Source organism: Trachurus trachurus (assembly GCF_905171665.1).
Source record: "Trachurus trachurus genome assembly, chromosome: 21".
Taxonomy (NCBI): Eukaryota; Metazoa; Chordata; class Actinopteri; order Carangiformes; family Carangidae; genus Trachurus; species Trachurus trachurus.
Window position 1 is genome coordinate 23,043,055 of NC_139899.1, and position 25,278 is coordinate 23,068,332.

At 40.3% G+C, this 25,278-nt stretch overlaps 2 protein-coding genes across 3 annotated transcripts in view; both read left to right on the top strand.

Annotated features, from left to right (window-relative positions):
* Positions 1-3,250, top strand: part of plekhm3 (pleckstrin homology domain containing, family M, member 3) — a 46,082-nt gene extending 42,832 nt beyond the window's left edge. For both annotated transcript variants that reach the window (XM_083997105.1, XM_083997104.1), the window contains exon 9: positions 2,608-3,250. In XM_083997105.1, the coding sequence (XP_083853231.1) occupies positions 2,608-2,770 (163 nt within the window). In that variant the 3' untranslated portion in view covers positions 2,771-3,250. The remainder of the gene's footprint in view (positions 1-2,607) is intronic.
* A 15,133-nt stretch (positions 3,251-18,383) lies between these two features.
* Positions 18,384-23,062, top strand: fzd5 (frizzled class receptor 5). Its single transcript, XM_083996624.1, has 2 exons — positions 18,384-21,693; positions 22,665-23,062. Exon 1 carries the CDS (start codon positions 19,179-19,181, stop codon positions 20,934-20,936), a length of 1,758 nt encoding a protein of 585 aa, XP_083852750.1. The 5' UTR covers positions 18,384-19,178; the 3' UTR covers positions 20,937-21,693; positions 22,665-23,062.
* The last annotated feature ends 2,216 nt before the right edge of the window (positions 23,063-25,278 follow it).

Genomic DNA, 25,278 nt, shown 5'->3' on the forward strand with positions numbered 1-25,278 from the left:
AGGGAAAAGGGAAGGAAAGAAAGATGGAGGAGGGGAACAGATTGGGTCAAAAAGGACGGAAGAAGAAGTAAGGATGAAGGGAAAAAGGAAGGAAATAAAGACGGAGGAGGGGAACAGATTGGGTCAAAAAGGAAGGAAAGAAAGATGGAGGGAAGGAACAGATTGGGCCAAGGAAGGAAGAAGAAGTAAGGATTAAGGGAAAGAAAGAAGGAAGGAAGGGAAAAGGGATGGTGGAAAGAGGGAAGGGAGAAAGGGAGAAAGGGAGAAAGGAAGGAAAGACCCAGCAGAACAACAGGAGGGTTAAATATATCATTCAGTTTGTTAAATGCCAATAATAAGTCTCTCCACCTGAACTCTACCAGGTTACCTGTGAACCTAATGATGTTTTGTCAAAGAGAGATCAAGAAACATGAGAAAACCCATGAATTTAAATAATAAAAACAGTTATAAAATAGATAAAAGGGTTAATAATGAAGCAGTGAAATAATTATGTAAGAACCAGACGACCTGAACCAGTTGCTGGTTTGCATATAAGAAAGATTCCTGACATGTGAACTGGCACAAGGCCACATAACTGGTTCAAATATTTTTATTATGAGTCATAACAATTAGAGAATCAGTGCTCATGTATAATCAGACAATATCTGATAACTAATTACTAAATAAATAAACATGACAAAGATACACAAACAAATTAAAGTTACAATACATGAGAAGTGCAATATAAGCACATATTAAGAGTAAAAGAAAATATGACGATGTAGTTATACAGTTATACAGATGTGTTCACCTGGAAGGGACCTTAATATAAATAATGAAGCAGAAACACATAGAAAAGACCCTCATCTCCTCTCTAACTTCAACAGCTTTTTGTGCCTTAATAACTTATAAAAGTCAATCGATAAGGAAATTAAACAGGTACAGCCAATGTTAATGTTTTAAAATAGACGTCTTGTGTGTTTTCCTCTTCTGGTCTTACTCACAACTCATCGACCAGTCCAGGCTGAAGTGTGACAGTGAGTCGTCAGCTGGATATGAAAGTGCATGGAAATCCTTGTGTAGATGATAATAAAAGTTGGGGGGTGAACTGTGTTTGGATGGTGACAACAACCGAGTTGGGCAACAATCTTCACAGTTCACCTTCGTCACGTCGTCTCCTCAATAAGCTGCTGGCTCGTGCCCAACTCACCCTGACTGACTTCTGTGTGTTTCTTGGCTCGTCGCTGCGGCGTTGTCACATTTCCAGATTGCAGCAGTTTAACTTGACGAGTTCGATGTTATTGCTACTGACAGGGGCGATGGCTAAAACCTTGAAAAGTGTTGGAACCTGTTCATCAGCAGGAGGAGGCTGCTTTTTATATAGATTTTTTTTTTTTTTTTGCATTTTGGAGCTGATAAATTAAACATCTCTAAGCTCTGCAAACTCCCTCGTGTAGCTCGTGCAGATATTTTAGACAGCAGTGTAAATAAAAGCTGAAGTAGATGAGAGTTTCTGAGCTCTGGACAGTTTGTAAATTTAGTAAGAACCGGCACACTGTTGTGAAATGTGCTGACATTTGAAAGTATTTAAGGAAAACGCCTCTGTGCCGGCCAAAACTTAAATGACAAGATTGATGCATCTCTCATATTTGTTTGGTAAATAATATGAAGCTGCTTAGTTTTAGCTTAGCTTAGCAGACGGACTGTGAGCAGGAGGAAACGGGACAAAGTCCAGGGAGTAGCTCTCTATAAAACTCAATCAAGTTTTATCACATTTGTACAAAAACCGAGGTGTGAAAAAGAAAATCAAGTTGCAGTTTTGCAGGATGTTAAATGTGATGTAGTATGTTTTACACTGATCTTTTAACTTTATGGTAGTGTTGTTTCATGTGAGGAACTAAAAAGGACAAAAATATGAATAAATAGGTACAGAAATAGATTAATAGGGTTAGGGTTAAATGTATAAATAAATGCTATAGATATAATATTGTTGTTATGAAAAATGCAGCTGTTTATTTCAGTATTTGTTTATTTATAACATTTATTGATATAGTATATCCAGAGAAATGTTCACTGAGAAGATGAAAACATCTATCTGTGATTAGCGATGACAAGACTAACCGTTACATTAATGAATGAATCTTATATAAAAGTCACATTTATATAAGATTATACTTATGTGTGTTTGGTTTTTATCTTTTCAGGATCTATTTTTGTATCTTTATATTTCTGCTTTTATGCAGAAATAGCATATCCATATGCTAATTAGGGAGGCGGACCAGATATCACTAGCATTAGAAAACCAGACAGAGGGAAATAATTCCTATGAAGTCTACAGTACATGCCACACAATAGCTTATATAATAATTAAATTATAGAAAAATAATTAAGGGTTAATCATAATTAACTCTCTTGTATCTTTTACAGTTGTTTGTGTGTGGTAGGTTGTCTTTTTAATATCTTTTCAAAATATCACAGCATTTCAGAGTCTCTACTGCAAATTCACTGTACTTGTGCAACGACAGTAAAGATTTCTGATTCTGACTCACAAGCTGAGATCTGTGTGAGTCTGACCCACACTCACCTGTGTGTTGTTGTGTTGTTGTTGTTGTTGTTGTGTGTCTGCAGGTGTGACGGCTGCGGCGCTGTTTTCCACGCCGAGTGTCGACAGAAAGCTCAGCCGTGTCCTCGCTGCGTCCGCCGAGAGCTTCACCACAAGAGGCCGTCCTCCTTCTGGTCACCTGACGACGACAGCCCCGGCTGCTTTCACCTGCCCTACCAAGACACCTGAGACACACACACACACACACACACACACACACACACACACACACAAACAGGCACCAAAGCAGTAACAATTAGGGCACCGGACAAAGTGCCTGTTTTCTTCAGATTCGTGCGTTTTCAGGACAAAATCTGAGACAGTTTTGATCGGAGGACGAACTCCGAGGATCTGATGCATCATCAGGTTTGTGTCTCGGTGTGTTTACCTGCTAACACACACACACACACACACATGTACACACACACACATACACACACCTGAGCTGAGCCCCCTCTGTAAAGAGCAGGGAGATCACCCACTGAGGAACTGCTGCACCAGGCTTTTACACTTTACAGACTGAACCACTTGTATTTTGTAGTGAAACATCTTCACACGTCGCAGTCGTCGTCTCCGCCACATCCACATCCACATCCACATCCACATCCACACCGTCACCCAGTTCTTCTTCCTCCTCCAGCAGGTGAACATGTAAAACCACAGCTGAGTTTAATTCCACTGGTTTCAGCTCAATTTGAAGCTGAAAGTGGCTGTAAAATGTTTGTAGCAGCTGTCGACAACCTGGATTCTTGTCACATATTAAAACATTCGTCACCTGCTCGTGTGCTCGATTGTCCAGTAAAACAGTAAAAACTGTTATCAGCTTAAGCGATTTTTACGCAACAGTTTTCCACAGTTTATCAGTGGAAGTTAATGTGAAGCAGGGAAAACCCAGTCCAGGGAAACAACTGGAACTTATCTCATATTTAACATCAGATCCTTTGGCCTTCAACCACTCGTTTAAATGTGTATTTTCAGTGCAGTGCAGTTAACCTTGATGACTGAAACACTAGATCTGTGTTAAGTGACAAGATTAACTTTTAAATTAATGAATGAATCAAACATAAATGTCAAATTTAAGGCGTTTAATGTTTGTTTTTCATCTACGACACCAAATGTCATGTCACTAAAATGAAGATTTTTCAGATTTGGACCAAAACTGTCACCTGTTTGTGAATGTGAAAGTTTTCTCTGGGACAGTGTGTTTCAAGTTATTGAGAAAATCCATTGAAAATAAGAATAATAGTTACTTTAATCCCCAGTAGCGTCATTATTACTGGTGCTTATTATTCCAGACCTGTGGCGACCTACAACTTTAACTCAGCAGCATCACTGTCTCAGTGTTGAGGATCTGTGAGTGAAGCTCAGATTTTATCAGCAGTAGTCGTGTGTTTAATCATATTTTGGAAGAAATCTGAGTGTTTGGATCAACACAGGGGAGGTGGATTATTCTGCCAGGACGGTTTCACAATCTCCTGTGGATGTTTTGTTTTTGTTTAGAGAGTTGTAACCAGATCACAAACTCACTGAAACGACCCAAATCTCTTGTACAAGCTGCAAGTTCAGAAACAATGCAGATTAAAAAAAAACAACTAAAGAAACTCATTGCGAGTGTGCAAAAACTTGAACAGAAAAACATGCTGCAAACACACAACCTCCAAAAAAACAAATGCAAAAGAAAAAAATAAATGCTGCAACACGATGGTTGTTTTCCAGGCAACTGTAAAATCCAAACTGACCACAGCTGCTGTTTGTTAAGACGCAAAACACAAACATTTTACAGTCACATCCAAGGACTTTATCAGATTCTGGACTAAACATTTAACTGGAACTGGTTAGATTTGGATATTTATTAATAATACTATTAATAATAATAATAGTTTTGAAACATTATTGAAGTCTAGAAATCCCTCCCTTCTTTCTCTTCCCCTCTTTTTATCACATCTCACTCTTCTTTTCCTTAAACTGTGTTAAACCTGTTCGTCGTCTCATCTGATCACGTTTCCTTTGTGTTCAATGTGAAAAATACAAACAGGCTTTTGATTTGACGACGACTCTGTGACACGGTCTGAGCACATCCTCCTCCTCCTCCTCCCTCTGTCAGTCTGACTGTAAAATAACAGGGGCAATAATATTAATAATAATAATAATAATAAACTGTAACTTCTCTTTCATTGTTGCCTTTTCCCTCCTTCTCTTCCTCCTCTGTGATTCTACTTCCTGTTGTGCTTTACTCATGCAGAATCTGTCAGACAGACATGATAGCAGCTTTAGCTTTTAGTATCTCTATGCAACCTAGACGGCCTTTATAACCCACTGCTTTCACGTGTAAAGGTCTGGAAACACTTGTCTTTTACGTTTTCTCACATTCATCGCAGCAGCTGCATTTACAGCCACTTTAAAAGGACAATTTTACTGAAATATTGGGATTATTATTATTATTTTTTGGATTATTTACATTTGTTTATGCTGTTGGAGAGTTTTTGGTCCAAACCTTGACTGTATTATTATTTTCTTATACTTTCTTGTTTCGATTGCTATTTATTGTACAACTTTATAAACAAAATATGTTGTACCTTTAATCAAAAGAACTGAAATTTAAACAAACATTGTCTTAATTAACCACTTAAATCTCCACACGTTGCTGCTTTAAAGGCCATGAGATGTACTGTAACATGTGGGATGGAGAATGTAGCTGCTGCTTCTTCCTGCGACTCGATTTTTCTTTTCTTTTCTGAACTCACATTTATGTCAGTATTAGTTCTTTGCTGTTCAGTCCTCATTCGCCATTTTTTCATCTTTTTGGAGCAATAACAACATCGACTTTCAAAAAGGGAATTTATGTGTGAATAATAATCAGTAACCTGACCGCCGTCGAACCCCCCCAGTGACCGGTTTTATTCGGAAATGTGTATTTTTGTGGAAAGCAGAGATCAGGCCGACAGTTATTCATGTTTGTGAAGCATGTAGGACACTGTAGACTGAAGCTAATTAACCCTGTAGTTTAAAAATATGGCAGGAAAAGTGCACTGATGCGTCGGCTGAGTTATATTTGAATTGTTTTTTATTTAGTTTTGAAGGTGAAATATTGAAAAAGAAGTTTAAGTTATTGTCAACTGATTGTGCCTGCTGCATAAAAAAATGTCAAAAGGTACTAAAACCTTTGGTACAGTATTTTTGATATGTATTTTGTTTGTGTTGATTTTTTTTTTTTTTTTCGGGTTGCTGTGCAGAGTCAGACTGGTGTCAGGAATTTATTTGTATTTTTCTATTTGTGCACACACATCACACAACTTGCAATACACGACAGACACTGACACAGACAATTGGTCAAGTCAGGACAGAATAAATAAGTACATAATTAAGACAATAAATCAATAAGCACACCTTAACCTGGGCCAAACCCGATGGGTCCTGTCTCAGTGTCTAATTTCAGGTAATTGTGGGCTACTAATATCTCAGATTACTCATACAACGGTGAATTAATTAAATATGTCTTAAATAAACCTGTTTAAACATGTAACATGTGTTTAAATGTTGTTTTGGTGCTTAAGTCTGACTCTACATCAGCACTGTGTTCTTGGTTTCTGAGCTAGAAACTAATGCTAAAGCTGAATTTACGTTTAAAAAAAAGAGATGCAGACATAATTACAGTGTGTAATGTATATTTGTCAACAATTATTTGGTATTAATTTTACCAACGGAGCATGAAATGCGCACACATAACCAAAAAACAAATTGACTCCTGACGTCCATTTGGCTTCGTATTTTTGCCTTTTATGTCTCTACAGCAGCTGATGGCAACTGATCACTTTAACACTTTGATTGATTTCTTTGTTTCTTTGATGCAGTACTGTATGTTCCTGTTTTTCTTGTTTAGTTGTGTTTGTTTGTTTTTTTCGCCTAAAAGTGAACATTGTCTAAAATCAGAGAAATTGTTTAGTCTGATGTGTTCCAGATGTTTTTGTTTAGTTTAGTTTCATTTTACTGGTAAATTTGAAGTTGATTTTCCTGTTGTTTTGTGCCGAGTTCAGTTTTAATCAGTGTTTTACAGGATGAATACGTTGTTCTCTGTTTTACAGGACTGGAAATGTTCTTTATGTTGCCGGCACATTGTGATCATCGCAGTGAGTTTTACTTGACGTGCTTGGAGGAGAATATATTGTACAGTATTTAAGAGAAACTCAACTGAAACTCTTCTGATTTTTGCACATTTTAAGTTATTTCTTTGTTGTTATTGTTGTTGTTGTTTTTTCCAATTGCAGCCAAATTCTTATGCAAGTACAGGGAATTGATTTTATGTTTTATTTTATCAGCCCTTCCTCATGTCTGTTTTTTTGTTCTGTCCGCTAGCCACTGATGCCAATAAAGACAAACTTCTTAAAAAATAAAGTGTTTGAGTCACGTTTAGAGAGAAAAGTTCAAAAGTTCATATTTAATAATGTTATGAGTCATTAGTTCGTTATCAGTTAACACGCTAATTTTGCTGATTGAACTTTGTTTATATTGTTTAGCTAAAAGCATTAGCTACAAATATGAAAAGCCACGAGTGAACGTACTAAAAGACAAGTGGAGTTTCCTGCAGAAAAAACAAAATTTCACCATAAAACTGGACTGTTATGAATTTGAGTTGAACAGCTGCTGCCCTCTGAACAGATAAGGACGCACTCTTGGTCTTCACTTGGCTAATTTGTTCGAAGTAAGATCAAGAACAAACTTTAACTCTCTTTTTAAGCCTCGATATGAACAGGTTGGTTTTAAGACGATTACAAAAATCAAGATGTGCACATCAAACAATTCTGCGACAAATGGAAAAACTCAATCTATAGCGGTTTTTCAGTAACAGCAGACAGATGAAGAAAAAGTAAATCACTCACATGTCGCAGGTCACTGAACACCTCCTACTTCGCTGTTGACTTCCACATCAACCAGTTACACTTAATATATCACACTTTGTCCTCAGTGTGATGTATCTGCTGTTGAAACAAGAGTTTGGAGCATTAGTAAGTTACATATTCTTCTTCTATACTCACCTCACTGTGATTAGTCAGCTGAACGTTTAGCATCACAGCTGCAGTGTAACCAGCCTTATAAACATTAATGTCGCTGACTGACTGAGTGATAGAGTTACAACATTGGCCACTGCGAACTGTCCTTCAGATAAAGAACTTGGAAAATTCGATGTCCGACTTCTATTGGAATACATCATTGTTTTGTTTTTTTAGCAAATTAGCACATTAGTACTAGCTCTTGGCTAATAGTAGCCTATATCAGTCACTGGCAACCCAAGTCACAAAAGACTTTAAAAGAAAACTTTGATGTTTTCATTTGACACATTTTGCTGATGAAATGTTGTAGCCTATTTTATTTAAGAAAAATTCAAACGCGAAAACTTTTACTGTAAGTGAATCTTTTACTTTGTTGTAAAGCATGCGCGAGATTTGCTGCGAGATGTTCTTCCGTGTTTACATCATACATCCAATGGTTTACAACGACGAACGAACATCTCGCAGAAAATCTTGCGCATGCGCACAAACATCAACAGAGCCGATGGGAGCTACTACTACAACAAGGATAAAAACAGAGATCAAATTATTTTTTCCGAACAACTTTTTCATGTGGCGGCTTCAGGACACCTAGGTCAGTACGGACGAGCAGTATGGAGGTATCTGGATGTTTCATAGTGTGTGTTTTGGACGATTCAAAAGTGAGCACAATCTGCTGCCATTATATGAAAACCCGTTGCCAGCCGGACCCCCCCTGGAACTCCAAAAGCGTTTTGATGACTCCAAAAGTTCTCCAAACCCTTCCTTGGCATGACGGTGAGTAGGAAATTGGTGAATAATTGATTTTGGGTGAGGTATCCCTTTCACTTTAGTTAACAGATTACATTTTCCCACTTGTCAATGAAGGCCTATTTAAGTGTTTAAGTTTATGCACTCACTTCTAGATCTAAGACCAGTGTGACATGATCGAAAACCTCCAGAAGTTCAAGCCACTAGCTAAATGGATCTTTGCCGTGAGACTGTTTTGTCATCAGGTCAAGAATGAACCTTCAAAACGAGTTCACCTGCCTGAGTGAATATGCATATTGTCTGAGCGAGAGCAGGGAGCTGAATCATTTGCTTGTGATGTACGTCGAGCAGCGGGGCAAATTGAAGCTGAGTGTCGACCGCGCTTAATTGTCATCGCCAATTAGTGCATTGTGGGACGCCCACAATGGATCAACTGTAGCGAGTAGAACTAAGTCCTTTGTGCTTCTCCAGTGGCCCGCGGGCCAGTCAAGACTCATTTAGGGCCCGAACAACGACGGAGCAGAAATGCCACTGAAAATGAAAACAAAAGACAGTTTAAGGAGGAAAAGAGGACGGAGGAAAGCAAAAGAGGAGGAGGAGGAGGAGGAGAAAGAGGGAGGTGGACAACGGTCACAGAGGAGGGAAGGACCGGGCCTCCTCTCTCCCAACATGAGAGGAGAGTGTATGACTTTGACACACACACAATCACACGCAGAGCAACTCCCCCCTTCCCTCCCTCCATTCCTCCCTCCCTCCATTCCTCCCTCCTTCCCTCCCTCCTCGACATTTAGCGAGCTGCTACACAAAAGCTGGCAGGGCCCCAGTGTTCCCAGTGACCTGGTTGTTCAGGGGCTCGTTTGGCCATGTCCGAGCTTTCAGCAGGTCTGAGCCGAGCCGAGCAGATTGTCTCTGCGCTTTTGTCAGTGTTAAAGGGCAGATTCACTGTTTCTTCTTCTTCTCCAAGGAAAGAAAAAAGAAAGAAACCTTATTAATTAAAATGTGTTTTTCTATCACTTCTCATTACGCATGAAACACCGTAGTACTCAACAGGTTTTTCCCCTCACAGGACAAAAAGAGGATCAGTGAAGCCTCTAAAAACTGTTAACATTAGTTTCTTTTTTAAGTCCACAACAGGGGCATTGGTTCATGAATCTAGATTCTCCAACAAAGGTCTCTGTAATGTCCTACATGTTTAAAGGAAATCATAATGTTCATGTTTTTGGTCTCTAATGTTGGAGTTTCTTATGACATTTTAATGAATTGATCTATAAATGGTCAAAGAACAATGAAGATGTGATAAATATGAGTACACAGTGAAATGTAAACTTCTTTCATGGTATTAACTTGGACGTTTCCAAATATTAATACAGTTACTCACTCATTGGATTAATCTATTGTGTTCATTTATAGGTCAATTACTCGATTTGAAGACTGGCAGAAAGTCAACAACCATCAACAATTTTGACAATCTATGTTATTTATCAGGGAATGTATAATATAATAACAGTAGGCTACATAAACGGTAAATATTCCTGATTAGCTTTGGCTTTTGGGTAAAAAACATACAATATTCAATGTGACTGTGAGTTATTTTCTACCACTTGTTACTGTAAACATTTAATGAAAAGTAATAACTATAGATTGATTCATATAAGAAATAATCTCTAGTTTCAGCCAGTGTCACACACTATTTCATCTAAATAAAAGACTTAATTAATATCTGTACAAAAAAAAAAAAGATCTACATAATAATTAAACCTAAACTACCTGATGAATATGAATGGTTTTGCTTCTATACTCATGTCAGATCTATTGTTCATCAACATCTGTAACGATGATAAAACAGCAGCAGGAGTTCCTCTTCAGCTGCAGTATCACACAAACATCAAAACATATCAAAGTGCTGCCTGGTCTTTACATCACGGGACAGACTGGCGCCAGATTATTTCCATATAGAAGAACCGACTGTATTCAAATAGTTTACTTTTCATCTGTGTTAAATAAAGCTCCACCTTGAAAAAATAAAAGTCAAAACGATAAACTGAAATCCAACCTGATAAAACACTTAATGATTCATGAGAGATTAAATCATTCACAATTAAACATTTGTCAGCGTGTTATCAATACAGAGACAAATGTATGTGTGTGTGTGTGTGTGTGTGTGTGTGTGTGTGTGTGTGTGTGTGTGTGTGTGTGTGTGTGTGTGTGTGTGTGTGTGTGCGTGCAGAGGCTTTGTGCAGACACCTGTATGAGTTAACAGGGAGGAGGTCTAAAACCTCAGAGGAACAGATGTTTTTTGAAACGGGCTTCAACACTGAACAACTCTCACATCTCTGGACTGTGGGAGACAGTTGTTTGAGTTTTTTTTTTTTCCTGCTGATGAACAATATTTTAGTTTAAATTACATTTTACACATTATAACAAGTGCACAGTGCTACTGAATGAAATTAAAAAGAAGTTTAAACAAAACAAGTGCATATAGCCTACATGGCATTTCTCCAAAAACCGGAACATGTTTTATAATGTCTCAGTTTCTCGCTACACATGTAAACTACAGCATCTAAATCTAAAAACTGGTCTTTTGCAGTCTGCTCTGCATCATGATAAATTATGTTTGTTTTGTAAATGAGAACAATGACTAGTAAATTTCAGGTTTCATTCATGCATACAACACAATATAATATGATTTTTATATACGACATGACACGATAAGACACGTTTATGATACGACACAACATTACACGATACGATACTATGATATAGTGCAACATAATAGGATACACCACAATACGATAAGACACAACATGAAGAATGCAGAAAAACCAGTATCACCACTAATTCACGTAAAAACTATAGCTGCAAACTAAATCTACTGAACAAAGTGAGTATGTTTTGTTGCTTAGGATGTTTTACTTTTAAAGGTGTTCAGAAATGGCCGTTTGTCCTGTTTGTCCCGCCTCCTTCCGCGAGTTTACACGAGTTTCCGCACGAGTTTACACGAGTCAGGAAAACGAATTTGATTGGGCGTTATCGAGCGGGCGGAATATTCAATGTTTGGGGCGGGACCGGGTGGGACACAATGTTTCGAAGAAGAATTTGATTGGATGTTGTCCAGCTCGGTGTGTGTGCGAGTGTGTTTAGCTAACGCGGCTAACTGTTAGCTAGTAGGCTAGCTACGTTGTGGCTTGACTGATGGATGACGGATCCTGATATAATTGGCTGATTAATCGTGAGCAACGTGACGCATAATTCGTGCACCTGCATTACACAATGCATTAAAAAAAACTAGGCTACCCCACTTTCATCCCGGATTTAGGCCTACTCGAAAATGGAATTTTTCACAAAGTTTGGGCTACATCGTCTGAGAGATGAGTGATTACACTAATTTTAAGACCCATAGTGGGCTCAAATTCAATTTTCTTTTCTGAATACCTGAATTATTTTCTTTTTCTTTAATCTGTTGATCTGGGGACAGGATGTGAACTGTTGTTAAAGCAAGAAGCTAACTTCTTGTCAGCCGATGGAGTTAGCAGTCCCCGCCCTCGTCATGGATCTATTGGTCCTCGTCCCTACGTCACCACATTCACGCACATCCCTTGGCTGCACAAACAGAGAGGGCCGCCCCTTTATGCCGTTCTCTCTCCTCATTGGATAAAGGTTGTAGGATACAAGGAAAGTTTTCTCCTCGGCTTACAGCAGAGCAGAGTGACTGACAGACCCGTGTTTCAGACCAAACACTCTATATAAGTGATTGCTGTCGGAAGATATAACTATTTAAGACTTATATTAACACAAACATTCCGCTTACTTCTGCTTTAACAGATAGATCCAACTGCGACTCTGACTGAACACATTTTCTCTTCACCTTGTCATGATGCATCTCTTGTGGTTTTTTCTACATAAAAAAATGTTATTACATCCAACTGTGTGGTGGAGATTTGTAAAACATATGAACCAGCAGCACATTTAACTGAAGCCAGATCAACTCTCTGTGCTGAAATTCACTTCTCCGGATTTGGAGGAAAGTGCCAATAAAGTCTGTTCACAACACGGTGAGATGTTTGGATATTCTAAGTCACACAGGTCAAGATCGTCCAAGAAGAGTTGAATCAAGGTGATCTGGACTTGTCACCTTTCATTAAACATCTTCCAGATCTACAACCAGGCCAAGCTAACTGGAGTTTTGTAACTTTGATGCCTCTAATAAATCAGCTACGTGAGCACAGCAGCAGCATCACAAAACGAGATTAACAGGACGCCGGCCTTATGGATTAAACACACCCCTCCTCCTCCGACACTATAAATCACAGGTGTGTTATGTCAGAGTAGCTCCTCCTCTCGACGCAACCCGCTGGTTTCCCTCCGTTCTTCAGACTAATGTAGGTCTGCACTATGCATCACTACACACAACGCTAACGTAACTCTGACAACAAAAGCAGATGTGGTGTTTGCTCACTGACGGATGGCCTCACTCAAACAAGCTCCCTCCAAGTCTCTGCATGTTGATTTCCATGCAGTGCTGCTGCTGACATGAAAAGGAGGTGGGGGGGTGGGGGGGCAGGAGGGACAGGAGGGGTGTGGGTGGTGGGGTGGGGGTGATACTGCCCAGGAGGGTGAAAGAACGCAGCCTTCGAGGACGCTTTGGAAAAATGCTCTGCAGTGAAATGACATCATTTGGGAGCAAACAGCCTGAGGGTGTGTTCAGATTTAACGCAAAGAAACGCTCAGAGGAAGAAGAAACGTCTCCCCAGTCGACCACCTGAGGAGTCAGACACGTAGGCTACTCAGGAGCTGCACTTTTATTTTACCTCTTTATGTCACTTTATACTTGTAATCCACTGATGTTTTGACCCCAAACCTGACCCTAGTAACCTCTGCTTCTTACGGTTCAAGGTTCATTTACTGTCACGACAACATGGGCAACTACCAGAGGGGACTGTGTTGTACAATAAAATCTCCAACCCGACCTTTAACATATAAGAAGAGACTGAAAGTGCAGTATGAGAATTACAACTGCACTTTACATACTTTACTTTGATACTGCTGAACACTTTGCATATCTAACATATTTATTTGTAACACTTTTGTCTTTTACTAGATTGTTGTCATCCAGCCTGTTTGTCGTTATCCCGTCGGTCTTACCTGTATGGTCCCTATTTACTTGTTTTATGAGAGTGACAACATAATTTTATTGCAATGACTAATAAAATCATTATTATGTCCTTAAGAGAGAGAGAGGGAGAGAGAGAGAGCACTAATTACTTAACTTTTAAACTCTCATTGTTTGTATATACAGTATCTTGTTATTTCTGTAATGTATTTTTGTTACTGTGTTGAACTGTGTTTTGTTGTAGCAACTGCTGCAGCAGTGTATTGATGATGACACTAGGTCATTAATTTGTTATTTGTTGTTTAACCTGCCCACAGGGACTATGGATGAAAACGAGCTATTTAGCTGACTCCCAGCACATTAACATTGATGTGGAAACTGAAGTGTTTAATGTGATTAATGTGCACTGTCCTCAGTTACCAAAAAAGTAAGATAAGATAAATTCTTTCACATGAGGACAATTTGTACACAAGTCCCTGCAGCGCAGTAAAGTGACAGTGGAAAACAAATAAAACAGGAGTAAAAGAAGTGAATAAAACAGGCAGCGGCAGCGGCAGCAGAGGCGGACAGAAGGTTCAGTAAATAAGAGAGTGAGTGAGTTTGTCAATCTCATGATACATTAACCTCACGTTAAAACACTTAGCAGAAGCTCCGAAAGTATTTGGGTTTTCTTTCTGAGTTTGCAAGTTTTCCCTGTTCTGCAGTTTCCTCCCACGGTCCACAGACCTGCACATGAATCTAAACTGCCCATAGGTGTGAATGTGAGAGTGTGAGGTTGGCCTTGTGTTTGACTGTTGACCTGCGTCAGCTGTGATTGGCTCCAGCCCCGTCCCCTATGACCATCACATAAATGATGCATGTGTAATTATGATAAAGGTTAATATAGTTAACCCACTTGCAAACAGTCAGTATATTTACACATTAAGCAGTTTTGCAACAACAAAATCAATCATCTTGATTTGCCCTCATGGTGAGTTCAAGGTTAATATTCAGTCTCTTTTGGCTCCATTTTTGGTCTCCACCATCTTCTCATTTAAATTACCTCGTTCTTGAGCTGCTAAATGCCTCTCATAGCGTGGTGAATGTGCAGGTCACAACTTGTCCACCAGAGCGTTTTGGAGTTGTTGGATTGTGTATTTGATGAGTTTGATGAGGTATACCAAGAAATCCCATGAGCCTCCATAGCGTAGCTCTGAGCAGCTAGCGGCTCTGCTCCGCTGTTCTAAAAATAGCTTGCACCGACAATTAAAGGTAACGAACCAACTGCTATGACTATAGGGATTATGGCAATGGGTCAATCTGCCAAAATGTTGAACTATCCCTTTAACAGGAAGTTTAATTGTCAAGGGGGCATTTTAACAACTTGGTTTTAAGGTTTAAATAAGTTAAGTCAACAGACGAGATGATTCATTGTATCAGTCAATAAATATAAATGCCAACTTGTGTGTGTGTGTATCCTATGGTTACCTGATCGCCAGTGATGCAAGGTCACGTCTCCTCGTGTTCTCGTTCAAGTCTTAGTCAAACAGGCCTGGCACCTGGGAAAATCACCACAGGCAATCACATACATGTGTATTAGTATGAATCAGTGTGCGTGTGTGTGTGTGTGTGTGTGTGTGCGTGTGTGTGCGTATGTGTGTGGGGTTGTGTGTGTACATAAGGTATTGATGCCATCCAAGCTTTACACATGAACTCCTCGCTGTTTGCTCTCATTTATCAAAGTAACCTGAGTGGAGGTGAATCAGACCGAGAGAGACTTGTCTTGGCTGATATGTTGAGCACACACACCTTCACCACCACACACACACACACACACACACACACACACACATACAAACAAACACACCCCATGAGACCTTTGTCTCCCAGAGAGCGCTGTGACCTTTGTTCCCTGTGGGTTACGGCCACATGCAGGAGTTTAGAGGCCGAGAGTCATCACATCGCGACTGATTGATATTTTTCCAATCGTGTTTTTGTGTGATTTTGTCGTGGTTCCACGCCAGTGCAGTCGCTCTGAAGCCGCCTCAAGCTTTACCTGCCAACCTTTACTCATCTCCACACACATCAGTACATGTTATAAATCACTTCTGACTGGGAATTGAACCGTTGTACTGTATTTGTTCTGTGCCTGAAGCTCTTCGTATCAAATACTGTCTATAAACGGTTTGATCAGATCCATCGTCTTCTTCTCTACGTATCTGATCGAATATGACACAATTTATCTATACAGATGTTCTTGTGCAGCTGCTTCTGTTCAGACATCGCAAAGTTGTGTTTTATGTTTGTCAAAGTTATAGAATAACAGTATTTTTCAGGTTGCTGCGGAAAATGTCGAAAGTGTCGAAATGAAACTAGTAAAAAATTTAAATAATCTTTTATATAGAAGTGTTTTTTCTTTGAAGGTTTACATATTACACTTCACACAGCTCAACCTTTCTGTACAACATACTGTACATTTACGTAGATACCACTCATGTTCAGATTCCCAGAAGGAGATTTACAGGACACAATAAACTACAGAGAGATAAGAGGCAGAGGAAGCAGCTGTCTGTCTGACAGCAGAGACAACAACGAGAGCAAATATTGTTGCAGGTTATCAGGGTTTTTTAGAAATGACAGCAGCGTTTAAAAGAGCTGCTTCAGTTTTTCATTCTGACTTCAGCGGCCTCACAAGGTTTTGAAGACGTAACACAGAAATGACAGGTCTGACTGTAGTTTTTTTTTCACTCTAAGATGCCTCATGAGCTGATTGTATTTGTTTTACTGGAATTTGAAAACAGATGAGATCAGTCATACCTGCCCATCAAATTTAGATAAAAGATAATATAAATGTGTTAATTGATGTTTAATTACCTTCTTCCTCAACTTTTCTGTTTTAACAATCCTCATCATTGTTGTCGTCTGTGGCTGTGGTTGGTAAATAAGTGTCTCGTCATTACTGCAAAGGAATGGCTTCTTGCACACTAGAAGAAAAAAACAGGTCCGTATGTAGCTTGGTGGGTGACGTCACTAATAAACTTCATTTAGAGAGAATAAAGATAAAATTTTTGGGAAAAAGGTTCAGTATTTTGACAAATTTTGTGCAACCTTCCTGTGCTTCCTTTCACATAGCTACAGTATAAAATAGTTTGGATCACTCATCCCTCCGTTAACGAAGAAAGAAATAACAGAGAGCTGGACAGGATGAGTTTTGTGTTGTGTTCAAGAAAACAAAGCATAATGTCATCAGACTGTGTAACACGTGGATATTTGTACACCTTTGTGTTTGATTTATATCGGCATGCTTGAATAGAACGACATAGAATAGATGAAGGATGAAGATGACTGACTGACTGCACATGTTAATGACAAACTGAGGTCAGAGGTCAGTCAAAGGTCAAGGACGGTGAATGTAAACAAACTGCATATTAATGTTGCTACACAAGCTGAAGCTGAGCGTGTATTGTGAGAGAAAGGAATGTAATACATAATTATCTGCCATGGGAACGTGTTAGTAATAATAATTTAGACTGAAAAAAGAATGAGCAATAATAGAAATGAAAGATTATAAATACAAGAAATACAAACTCTGTGTGTGTGTGTGTGTGTGTGTGTGTGTGTGTGTGGTCGTTTGGTTGAGTTGTCAGTGGGTGGAGAGAGAGCTTATCCATCATCTGATACCTTCAAGCTCCCCTGGTAAAAGTCCTACCTCCTAATGCAGGAAGTCATAAATACAACTCACCGATGCGTTCAAGTGCTGTTGGTGCCGGAGATGATCACAACTCAGACACCCGTGTCAAAAGTTTCAGTGGCTTTTCTTTTTTTAATTTCTTTTTTTCATAGAAATGAGGTCTGATCCTGCTGCAGAATTAAAAGAAGTAAAAGATTAAAGAGACAAAACCAGGAAGTTCACACATTTTGAACTTTGTGTGCACTGTGTTTTAGTTAATGACAAATCCAGATTAGGACCGAGAGTTTAGGATTATCCTGCTGCAGAGCAGATGTTGAACTGAATTACAGTGTTTTTGTACAAACAACAAAAAACCTCACAGGCTACAAACAAAAACAGAAAACTACTTCTGCATCAAAAGTCAAATCAAAGTACACATTTTATTTTTTTTAAAAAACCCAAGATATTCTTTACCAAAAAGTGCAGTTATTCATTGAGTGGACTTGCTGCTCACTTCACTGTGGTACAATGTGTTAAAAGTTATTTTAATATTGTAGTTGGTTGAGTTTGACCTCATCTTGGCTAAATCTCTGAAAACCATTGTTAAAATAACTGGTGAATAAATGAATTGGAAATCAACTGAGAAAATACTTAAAGGGCCAACGGGTGCCTCAGGAGGAATTGTCATGAGGCCTATAATATAACATAATCTGATTTTCTAGAGTAAATCTACTCAGTTACTCAATTTGAATGACACCTGAAGTAAATAAATCACCGCAGCGGTGCATTCAGGAGCACCACTGAAACTGCAATACAATGTATTATCTGTTATTTTTGTTTCAATTTAATTCATTTCTTATAAATAACTTTAATTTTGTTTGGTTTTGTGATTTAATTCTACTTTACTCTCCTTCCATTGATTCCTGGTGTAGCCTATTTACCTCATATGAACCACTTGATAGCTACACCTCCTTTTTTTTCTTTTATTCCTGACACAGATCTAATAATTAAAATAACATGTGGCCCAACACATCATATGCAGTGTCTTCTTTAGAAATCAACTCATGTGCACACCTTTTCAGAAAACGTGGTTCACCTTATCCTGATGTTCATGTTCATCATGCTCCCTCCTCGTGGTCGGATTGTGACATTTCCGACACGCCCTGAACGCAGCAGTCCCTCAGCGTGATGAGGAGCCGCTGCAGCTCGTAGGGGACTTTATTCCGTCCTGGGGCTCGAGGGCTGCGGCCGCGCGCACCGCCGTACCGTCACTACGCACCCGGAGAAAGTTTCGACCCCGGAGGAGAAGGAGAAGGAGGAAGAGGAGAAACACACATTTCGGACTAACACCGCGTTTTTCCGCAGAAGCGACACTTAAGAAACTTTTTTATTATTATTTAATAGGAAAAAAGAAAAAGGACAAACATGCGCCTGGAAGCTGTTTCCTTGCAGCTGAGGGAATAACCCGACCAGAGAGCTGAACTAGAGGACGTCAAGTGGATTTTATGCAGAGACCGGATCGGATCACTTTTATCAAACTGTGATTTCTGATTTCTCTCACTCTCCCGGACTCATTTCACTCAGTTTTTATTTTTTCATTTTTCTCTCTCCACCGGCTGTGATTCTCATGATGCGACTTTTCCCTGGTGTCGGAGCTGCGGACCAGTCGCCGCCGCCGCTGCTGCTGCTGGTAAAAATGTTACTGGGCTGTTAAATTTATTGGGACGTGACCACCGGAGATGAACTTTCTCCATAATGATTGCGGGAGCACTGGTGAATGATTGACAGCAGAGAGGCTCGCCTTGTGCTCTGCTGTGTGTGGACCTGTATGGACTATGACTGGATTTTACTGCGAGGATTTCAACTTTGTTTTATTTTAAATATTTATATAAAAAAAATAGACTTAAAGTTGATTTTTTTTTGTCTCTGAGGAGAGAAGTTTTCATGCAGGATGAGCTCATGAAGTAAAAATAAGCAGCTAGGCTACTGTTTTTATTTCCTCGTCTTAATGACCCTGGATTATTCATTTCTATAACTATTTTAATGTTAATTTTCTATACTATGGCGTCGACAGTGATGTTCCCGCGGCCCCTCGCGTTGTTTCTGCTGCTGTTCTGGTTCGCCGGTCCCACGTTAGGAGCCTCCAAGGACCTGGTGTGCGAGCCCATCACCGTGCCCATGTGCAGGGGCATCGGCTACAACCTGACCTACATGCCCAACCAGTTCAACCACGACACGCAGGAGGAGGTGGGGCTGGAGGTGCACCAGTTCTGGCCCCTGGTCCGCATCCGCTGCTCCCCGGACCTGCTCTTCTTCCTGTGCAGCATGTACACCCCCATCTGCCTGCCGGACTACCGCAAGCCCCTTCCCCCCTGCCGCTCCGTGTGCGAGCGGGCCAAACGCGGCTGCTCCCCCCTCATGAGCCAGTACGGCTTCGAGTGGCCGGAGAGGATGAGCTGCGAGCAGTTGCCCCAGTTGGGCGACGAGACCCTGTGCATGGACCAGAACAGCAGCGAGACCACCACCTTGGCGCCTCCGTTCCCCAAACCCACCACCAAAGGCCGCACCAGACCCCCGAGCCCCCACCAACAGTGCGATAGGGAGTGTCGCTGTCGAGACCCCCTGGTCCCCATCAAGAGGGAGTCCCACCCTCTCTATGGTCGGGTGCAAACCGGACCCCTCCCCAACTGCGCCCAACCCTGCCGCCAGCCGTACTTCTCGGCCGACGAACACACCTTCACCAGCTTCTGGATCGGACTGTGGTCGGTGCTCTGCTTCGTCTCCACCTTGACCACCGTCGCCACCTTCCTCATCGACATGGAGCGCTTCAAGTACCCGGAGAGGCCCATCATCTTCCTCGCCACCTGCTACCTCTTCGTCTCTCTGGGCTACATCATCCGCCTGGTGGCCGGTCATGAGCGAGTGGCCTGTGGTGCCAACAGTAGCAGTGGTGGTGGCACCAACCAACCGCACATCCTGTACGACACCACCGGCCCAGCCCTGTGCACCATCGTCTTCTTGTTGGTGTACTTCTTCGGCATGGCGAGCTCCATCTGGTGGGTGGTTCTGTCCTTCACCTGGTTCCTGGCGGCGGGGATGAAGTGGGGCAGCGAAGCCATCGCCGGGTACTCCCAGTATTTCCACCTGGCCGCCTGGCTCATCCCCAGCATCAAGTCCATCGTGGTTCTGGCTCTGAGCTCCGTGGACGGCGACCCCGTGGCTGGGATCTGCTACGTGGGGAACCAGAGTCTGGAGAACCTGCGGGGATTCGTGCTGGCGCCTCTCGTGGTGTACCTCTTCACCGGTTCGCTCTTCCTACTCGCCGGGTTCGTTTCTCTCTTCCGGATCAGGAGCATCATCAAGCAAGGCGGCACCAAGACGGACAAACTGGAGCGCCTCATGATCCGGATCGGGCTCTTCACGGTCCTGTACACCGTCCCCGCAACCATCGTGGTGGCCTGCCTGGTCTACGAGCAGCACTACCGGCCCGGATGGGAGCGAGCGCTGGCCTGCTCCTGCCTGTCCGAGAGCCAGCGCTCAGGCCTGGGCCCGGACTACGCCGTCTTCATGCTCAAATACTTCATGTGCTTGGTGGTGGGCATCACCTCGGGAGTCTGGATATGGTCGGGAAAAACGCTGGAGACCTGGAGGAGATTCGTGGCCCGATGCTGCCCCTGCTGGCCGCAGAAAGCCACTGCGCCGCCCTCCATGTACAGCGAGGCCAGCACCGCTTTAACGGGACACACTGGGAGCGGGCTGACATCAGGGATCTATCACAAAGCTGCTCCATCCCATATATGAACTGACTTGTTGACAGTACGAGTATATGCGTTTTCAAAGAGACCAGACTGATGTTCATACACATGGACATGGACAAACATCTGCAGGACTGTGTGTTTGTGTATCTCCGAATATCAGCTTTAGTTAAAAAGAAATAAAATTAAAAAAGGGAAGAAAATAAAACAAATAACCTGGGTAATAAGAATTTAAAGAATATTTAAAAACTGATTTTAAACAACAGACACATCTTTTCTAAGCTACAGAGCTGAAACCGTTGACCAAACTGAGAAAACACCTTCTACATGGCTCCATTATAAAAACACACACACACATATTTCTTCCTTTCTGTTTATCCTGAGCACTGATAGAGATAAAGAAAAAAAAACATATTTATTTATGTATATATTGTATAAATTTACTGTAAAAAACAAAGAAAGGAAAATTAGGTGTATAGTGTGATATGTTTAGTTTGTATCCAACCAATGCCACTGCCACAGACGAAGTGTAAAGACACCAGAGAGAGAAATCTTGTCTGTTTTCAATTGTATAAACTTGTACATATCAATGTTTGAGTGTGACTGTGAATGTGTTTTGTATGATTACAAACTGAAACGTCGCTGAGAAACGGTCTATTTGGTGTTTTTTTTATTTTAATTTTCTATCCTCAGACTTGGAAGCCATCTGGAAACCAAACAAAAACTTAATCCAGTCGTTCTGATGGACGACTCTAAAGCTCCGTCACTGGGTCACATCTTGAAGTCTGAAGTTTATTATTAAGGTGTGAACTAATAGTTGTGTTAATGTGGTGTGATGATGTGAACCAACCGACAGTCAGTGATCAGGTTAAAGCTGCAGGGTGAAACTGACCGTGGCCTTTAACCCCACCTGCTGGTTCACAGAGGAACTGCTCACACCAACGACTCCCCCCTATCAGATTTACATGAGACCACAGACCCTCAGTTAAATAAGAGTTTGGATGAAAACCATCAAAAAAGGCAGCAATAACAGTAAAATATACAATTAGAGTAATTATTATTATTATGCATCATCTACAATAACAAGACTTCTGTTTGCCTAAATTTTGATACAACTTGCTGATTCAAACTCAGTGACCCCTGCAGGTCCCTGGACCTCAGTTTGAGAACCATTGCTCTACTTTTCTAAAGATTTCATGCCCTAAACTGATGATGAAGGGAAACAGAAATGTGCAGACATCATAACAATGTAGCTTGATACATACTAAGATAAAACTGAAGAACACATACATTCGGACAATTTTAAATTACATTCATGTAATTTAAAACAGGTTAAATTCTATATTTGATACTTGGTATATATGAAATACTTTGTCTTCTTGGATAAAAAGGATCATTATTTTAATTTGATATTTTTTGCTCTACTTTCCAGTGATTTTTTTCTGCTTTTAATAAAAAGAAAGAAAGAAGAAATCTAAATTGAATATTTCAATGGTTATGGACAATACGAACACTATAGAGACTTCACCTCAGACATCATGTCTCATTATGTTTGAATTTATAACATCAATAACCACCTCTGCTGATTAATTAACCATTTAACATCAACAAGACTTTAATGATACTGCTGCTCACAACTAATAAACTGAACATGTAAATCTGTGCAGAGATATCGTACGTAACAACAAAGCTCCTCTCCGTTGTCATTCTACACAACAACAAAACAATCTTCTCAGCAGGGATCTGTGGTCTAATGTGCATCGTCTATTTTTAGGGACCCTGACGACGGGATCTGAAGGAGCATCCTGTCGTCTCTCTGAGGTCACATCAAGTGTTTCTGTCGGGGGGTTCAGGTGTTCATATCAGCAGTCTACTCTCTACGTAAACCTAAAGTGAAAATACAACAACAGCCACTGAATTACAAAAACCAGAATGATCTGTGTATTAAACTGCATCTTATTTAAGCTTTTTGTCGTCTTCGTTCTCCCTCCCTGCTGTGTTTGTGTTTTGTGATATTTGGCCAGTTGTGTTGTTGCTCTTCTTTTTCTTTTTTCTTTTTTAGACTACTACTGTGTGTCCACCTGCTAGTTAACAGCTCTAATTTATTAGTCTGATTTGTGAATGAATGTGATGGTGCGAGTGTCTATGAATGAGGTCGACATCGAGGTTTGTTTGCTGGAGTGTAAATCTGCTTTCACACAGATAATGACTGAAAAAAAAAAAAAAATGTAGATTTCGATTCATATTGTGGAATTAAAAGTGAGTTGATCTCGAGCCTGGTGCACGTCTCATACACGTCTGTGTGTCTCTAATTATGCTATTCAAGTGTTTGTTTTGACAACTGTGCTGCTCACATGCACAAGAATAAAGATGTGTGCACTGGTTTGTCAATTTAGATTTCAACTTCAGCTCAGATTCAACAAAATTTAAGTGATATTTGCTAAAATGACTGGAGTTAAGAGTTGAATTTTTGGGACAGAATACAAAAACCTTGTTCTTTAAATCAACATTCGTACCTGCTTCATGCAGGATGTGTTGTTGTTGACTTCACACTGGTCGTCTCTCGCTCGTTGCACCGTCCTCCAACTGTAAACAGCCGCAGCAACAGCAGCTTCACAGACCAGAATACAATGACAGTCATTCAATAACACCTGCGATTCACTCGATAGAGATTTAACTTCAGGTGTTACATAGCTGTAAATGATGAGTAGCCTACATTTTATTCTCTTAATATGTGTAATGGCCACTATGTTTATATAGAGTCATAATTTACAAACTAAGTATGAACTTAAAACTAAAACAATAAAAAAAAAAAAAAGCACGAGTGTCAAGTATTAGCATAACAAGACGCTAATGCTTGTTTTTGGCCATTTTAACAAATTAAGTAAAATGCCTAATAAAAAGGTCCATTAAATCATTTTATAATGTACTTATTTAGGAGTCATCCACATAACCAAACATTAAAGCTTCACCTTCAACATCTCTGATAATTGACAAATGAATATCTTCTCAGTGTTTATTGTGACCCACCCTGTTTTCAGGCTGCATCAGTTTTATGAACGCTGCCCAAACAACTGAAGTGAGTTCAACTCAGTTACTACATTTCTACATGAGCTGTATAATACTAATATGTTTACTAATGGGTGACCTTTGCAAAAACAACAACTGTGTTTTATGGCCTTAATACAATCATAATTTGCATTAATCTGAGAGGAGAGGAACATCAGTGAACCCTTTATCAGAGTCTGACGAATGTTATAAACTTCCAGTGAAACAAGGCACTGGAATATTTTTTAAATGACCAAATACCAGTGGTTCCTTCATGATCTGACTGGTAAAAATAGATAGTTCATCATTAAAGTACTATTTAAAAATAATAGATAGAAAATAGCTTCTTTAGCTCTCATCATACTGATACTTTAAATTCATTTTACATCCTGTCGCACCATGACGTAATCCATTTTGTTAGTGGAAAAAGCAGTTGTTGATGTAATGGCTTTAATAGAAATCATATTTTCCCTAAATATAAATGTCCTATTCACAAAAAAAGAAGAAGAAGAAGAAAAAAAAGGGATATTTCCTTTCTTATGGAGGTGATTTTTGTTTCAGGTGAGATGGCCAATTACTGGTCGTACACAAACTACACACAACATAATCTGCAAAATACCACGACACACGTTTGATACACGATTAGTGTTTATTTAAAATACTCCATCTGCAAATGTTTCTTCTTTTTTTCAATTTAAAAACAAGACAAGTTTCACAACTAGTGGCCTACATAGTAAGCAAAAAGGAGGGGAGTATCCATCAGTCTCTTTTTTTTTCTCCCCTCGGTGTCTATGTAGTTCGTTCGATAGCTCTGGGACAAGCAGGGACTTGGTTATCTGTTGACCGTCTATCTGAGGCGGGGGGTCATGATAGGAGGGTGGTGGTGGTGGTGGGGGGAGGGGGGGGTTTGTGGGGCACAATACTGAGCCTGGACAGAGTGGACACGACTAAACATCAGTCGCTCTGTAGTAAAACTGATTGATTATCTGTGAAGTCGGTTTTGTTTGTAGTGTATCTCATCTTGTCAGTGACACTGATCGTAGACTGGCACTCACACATAAACACACACACACACACCAGACAACAGCTGTGTGTGTGCGTGTATTTCAGTCATCTCCTGTATAATATTTATAGTTTAATACTTCTCATCTGAGACATGCTGGATGCTAAATCCAAAATGGGTGGATGAACAGAAAGCAACACCACTGGTAAGAACAGTAAACACGTTTTGACTTAAACACTTTCCAGAGTCACTGGTGGCGTTCGCTCTAATTTACACGACGAGCGTTTCTTTTTTTTCTTTTTTTTGTGGTGCCTGTTGAGAAGAAGTCGTCTGGTGC

Bases quoted from the DNA above. Each gene is read 5' to 3' on its own strand.
- fzd5 (XM_083996624.1), top strand. From the start codon at position 19,179: ATGTTAATTTTCTATACTATGGCGTCGACAGTGATGTTCCCGCGGCCC.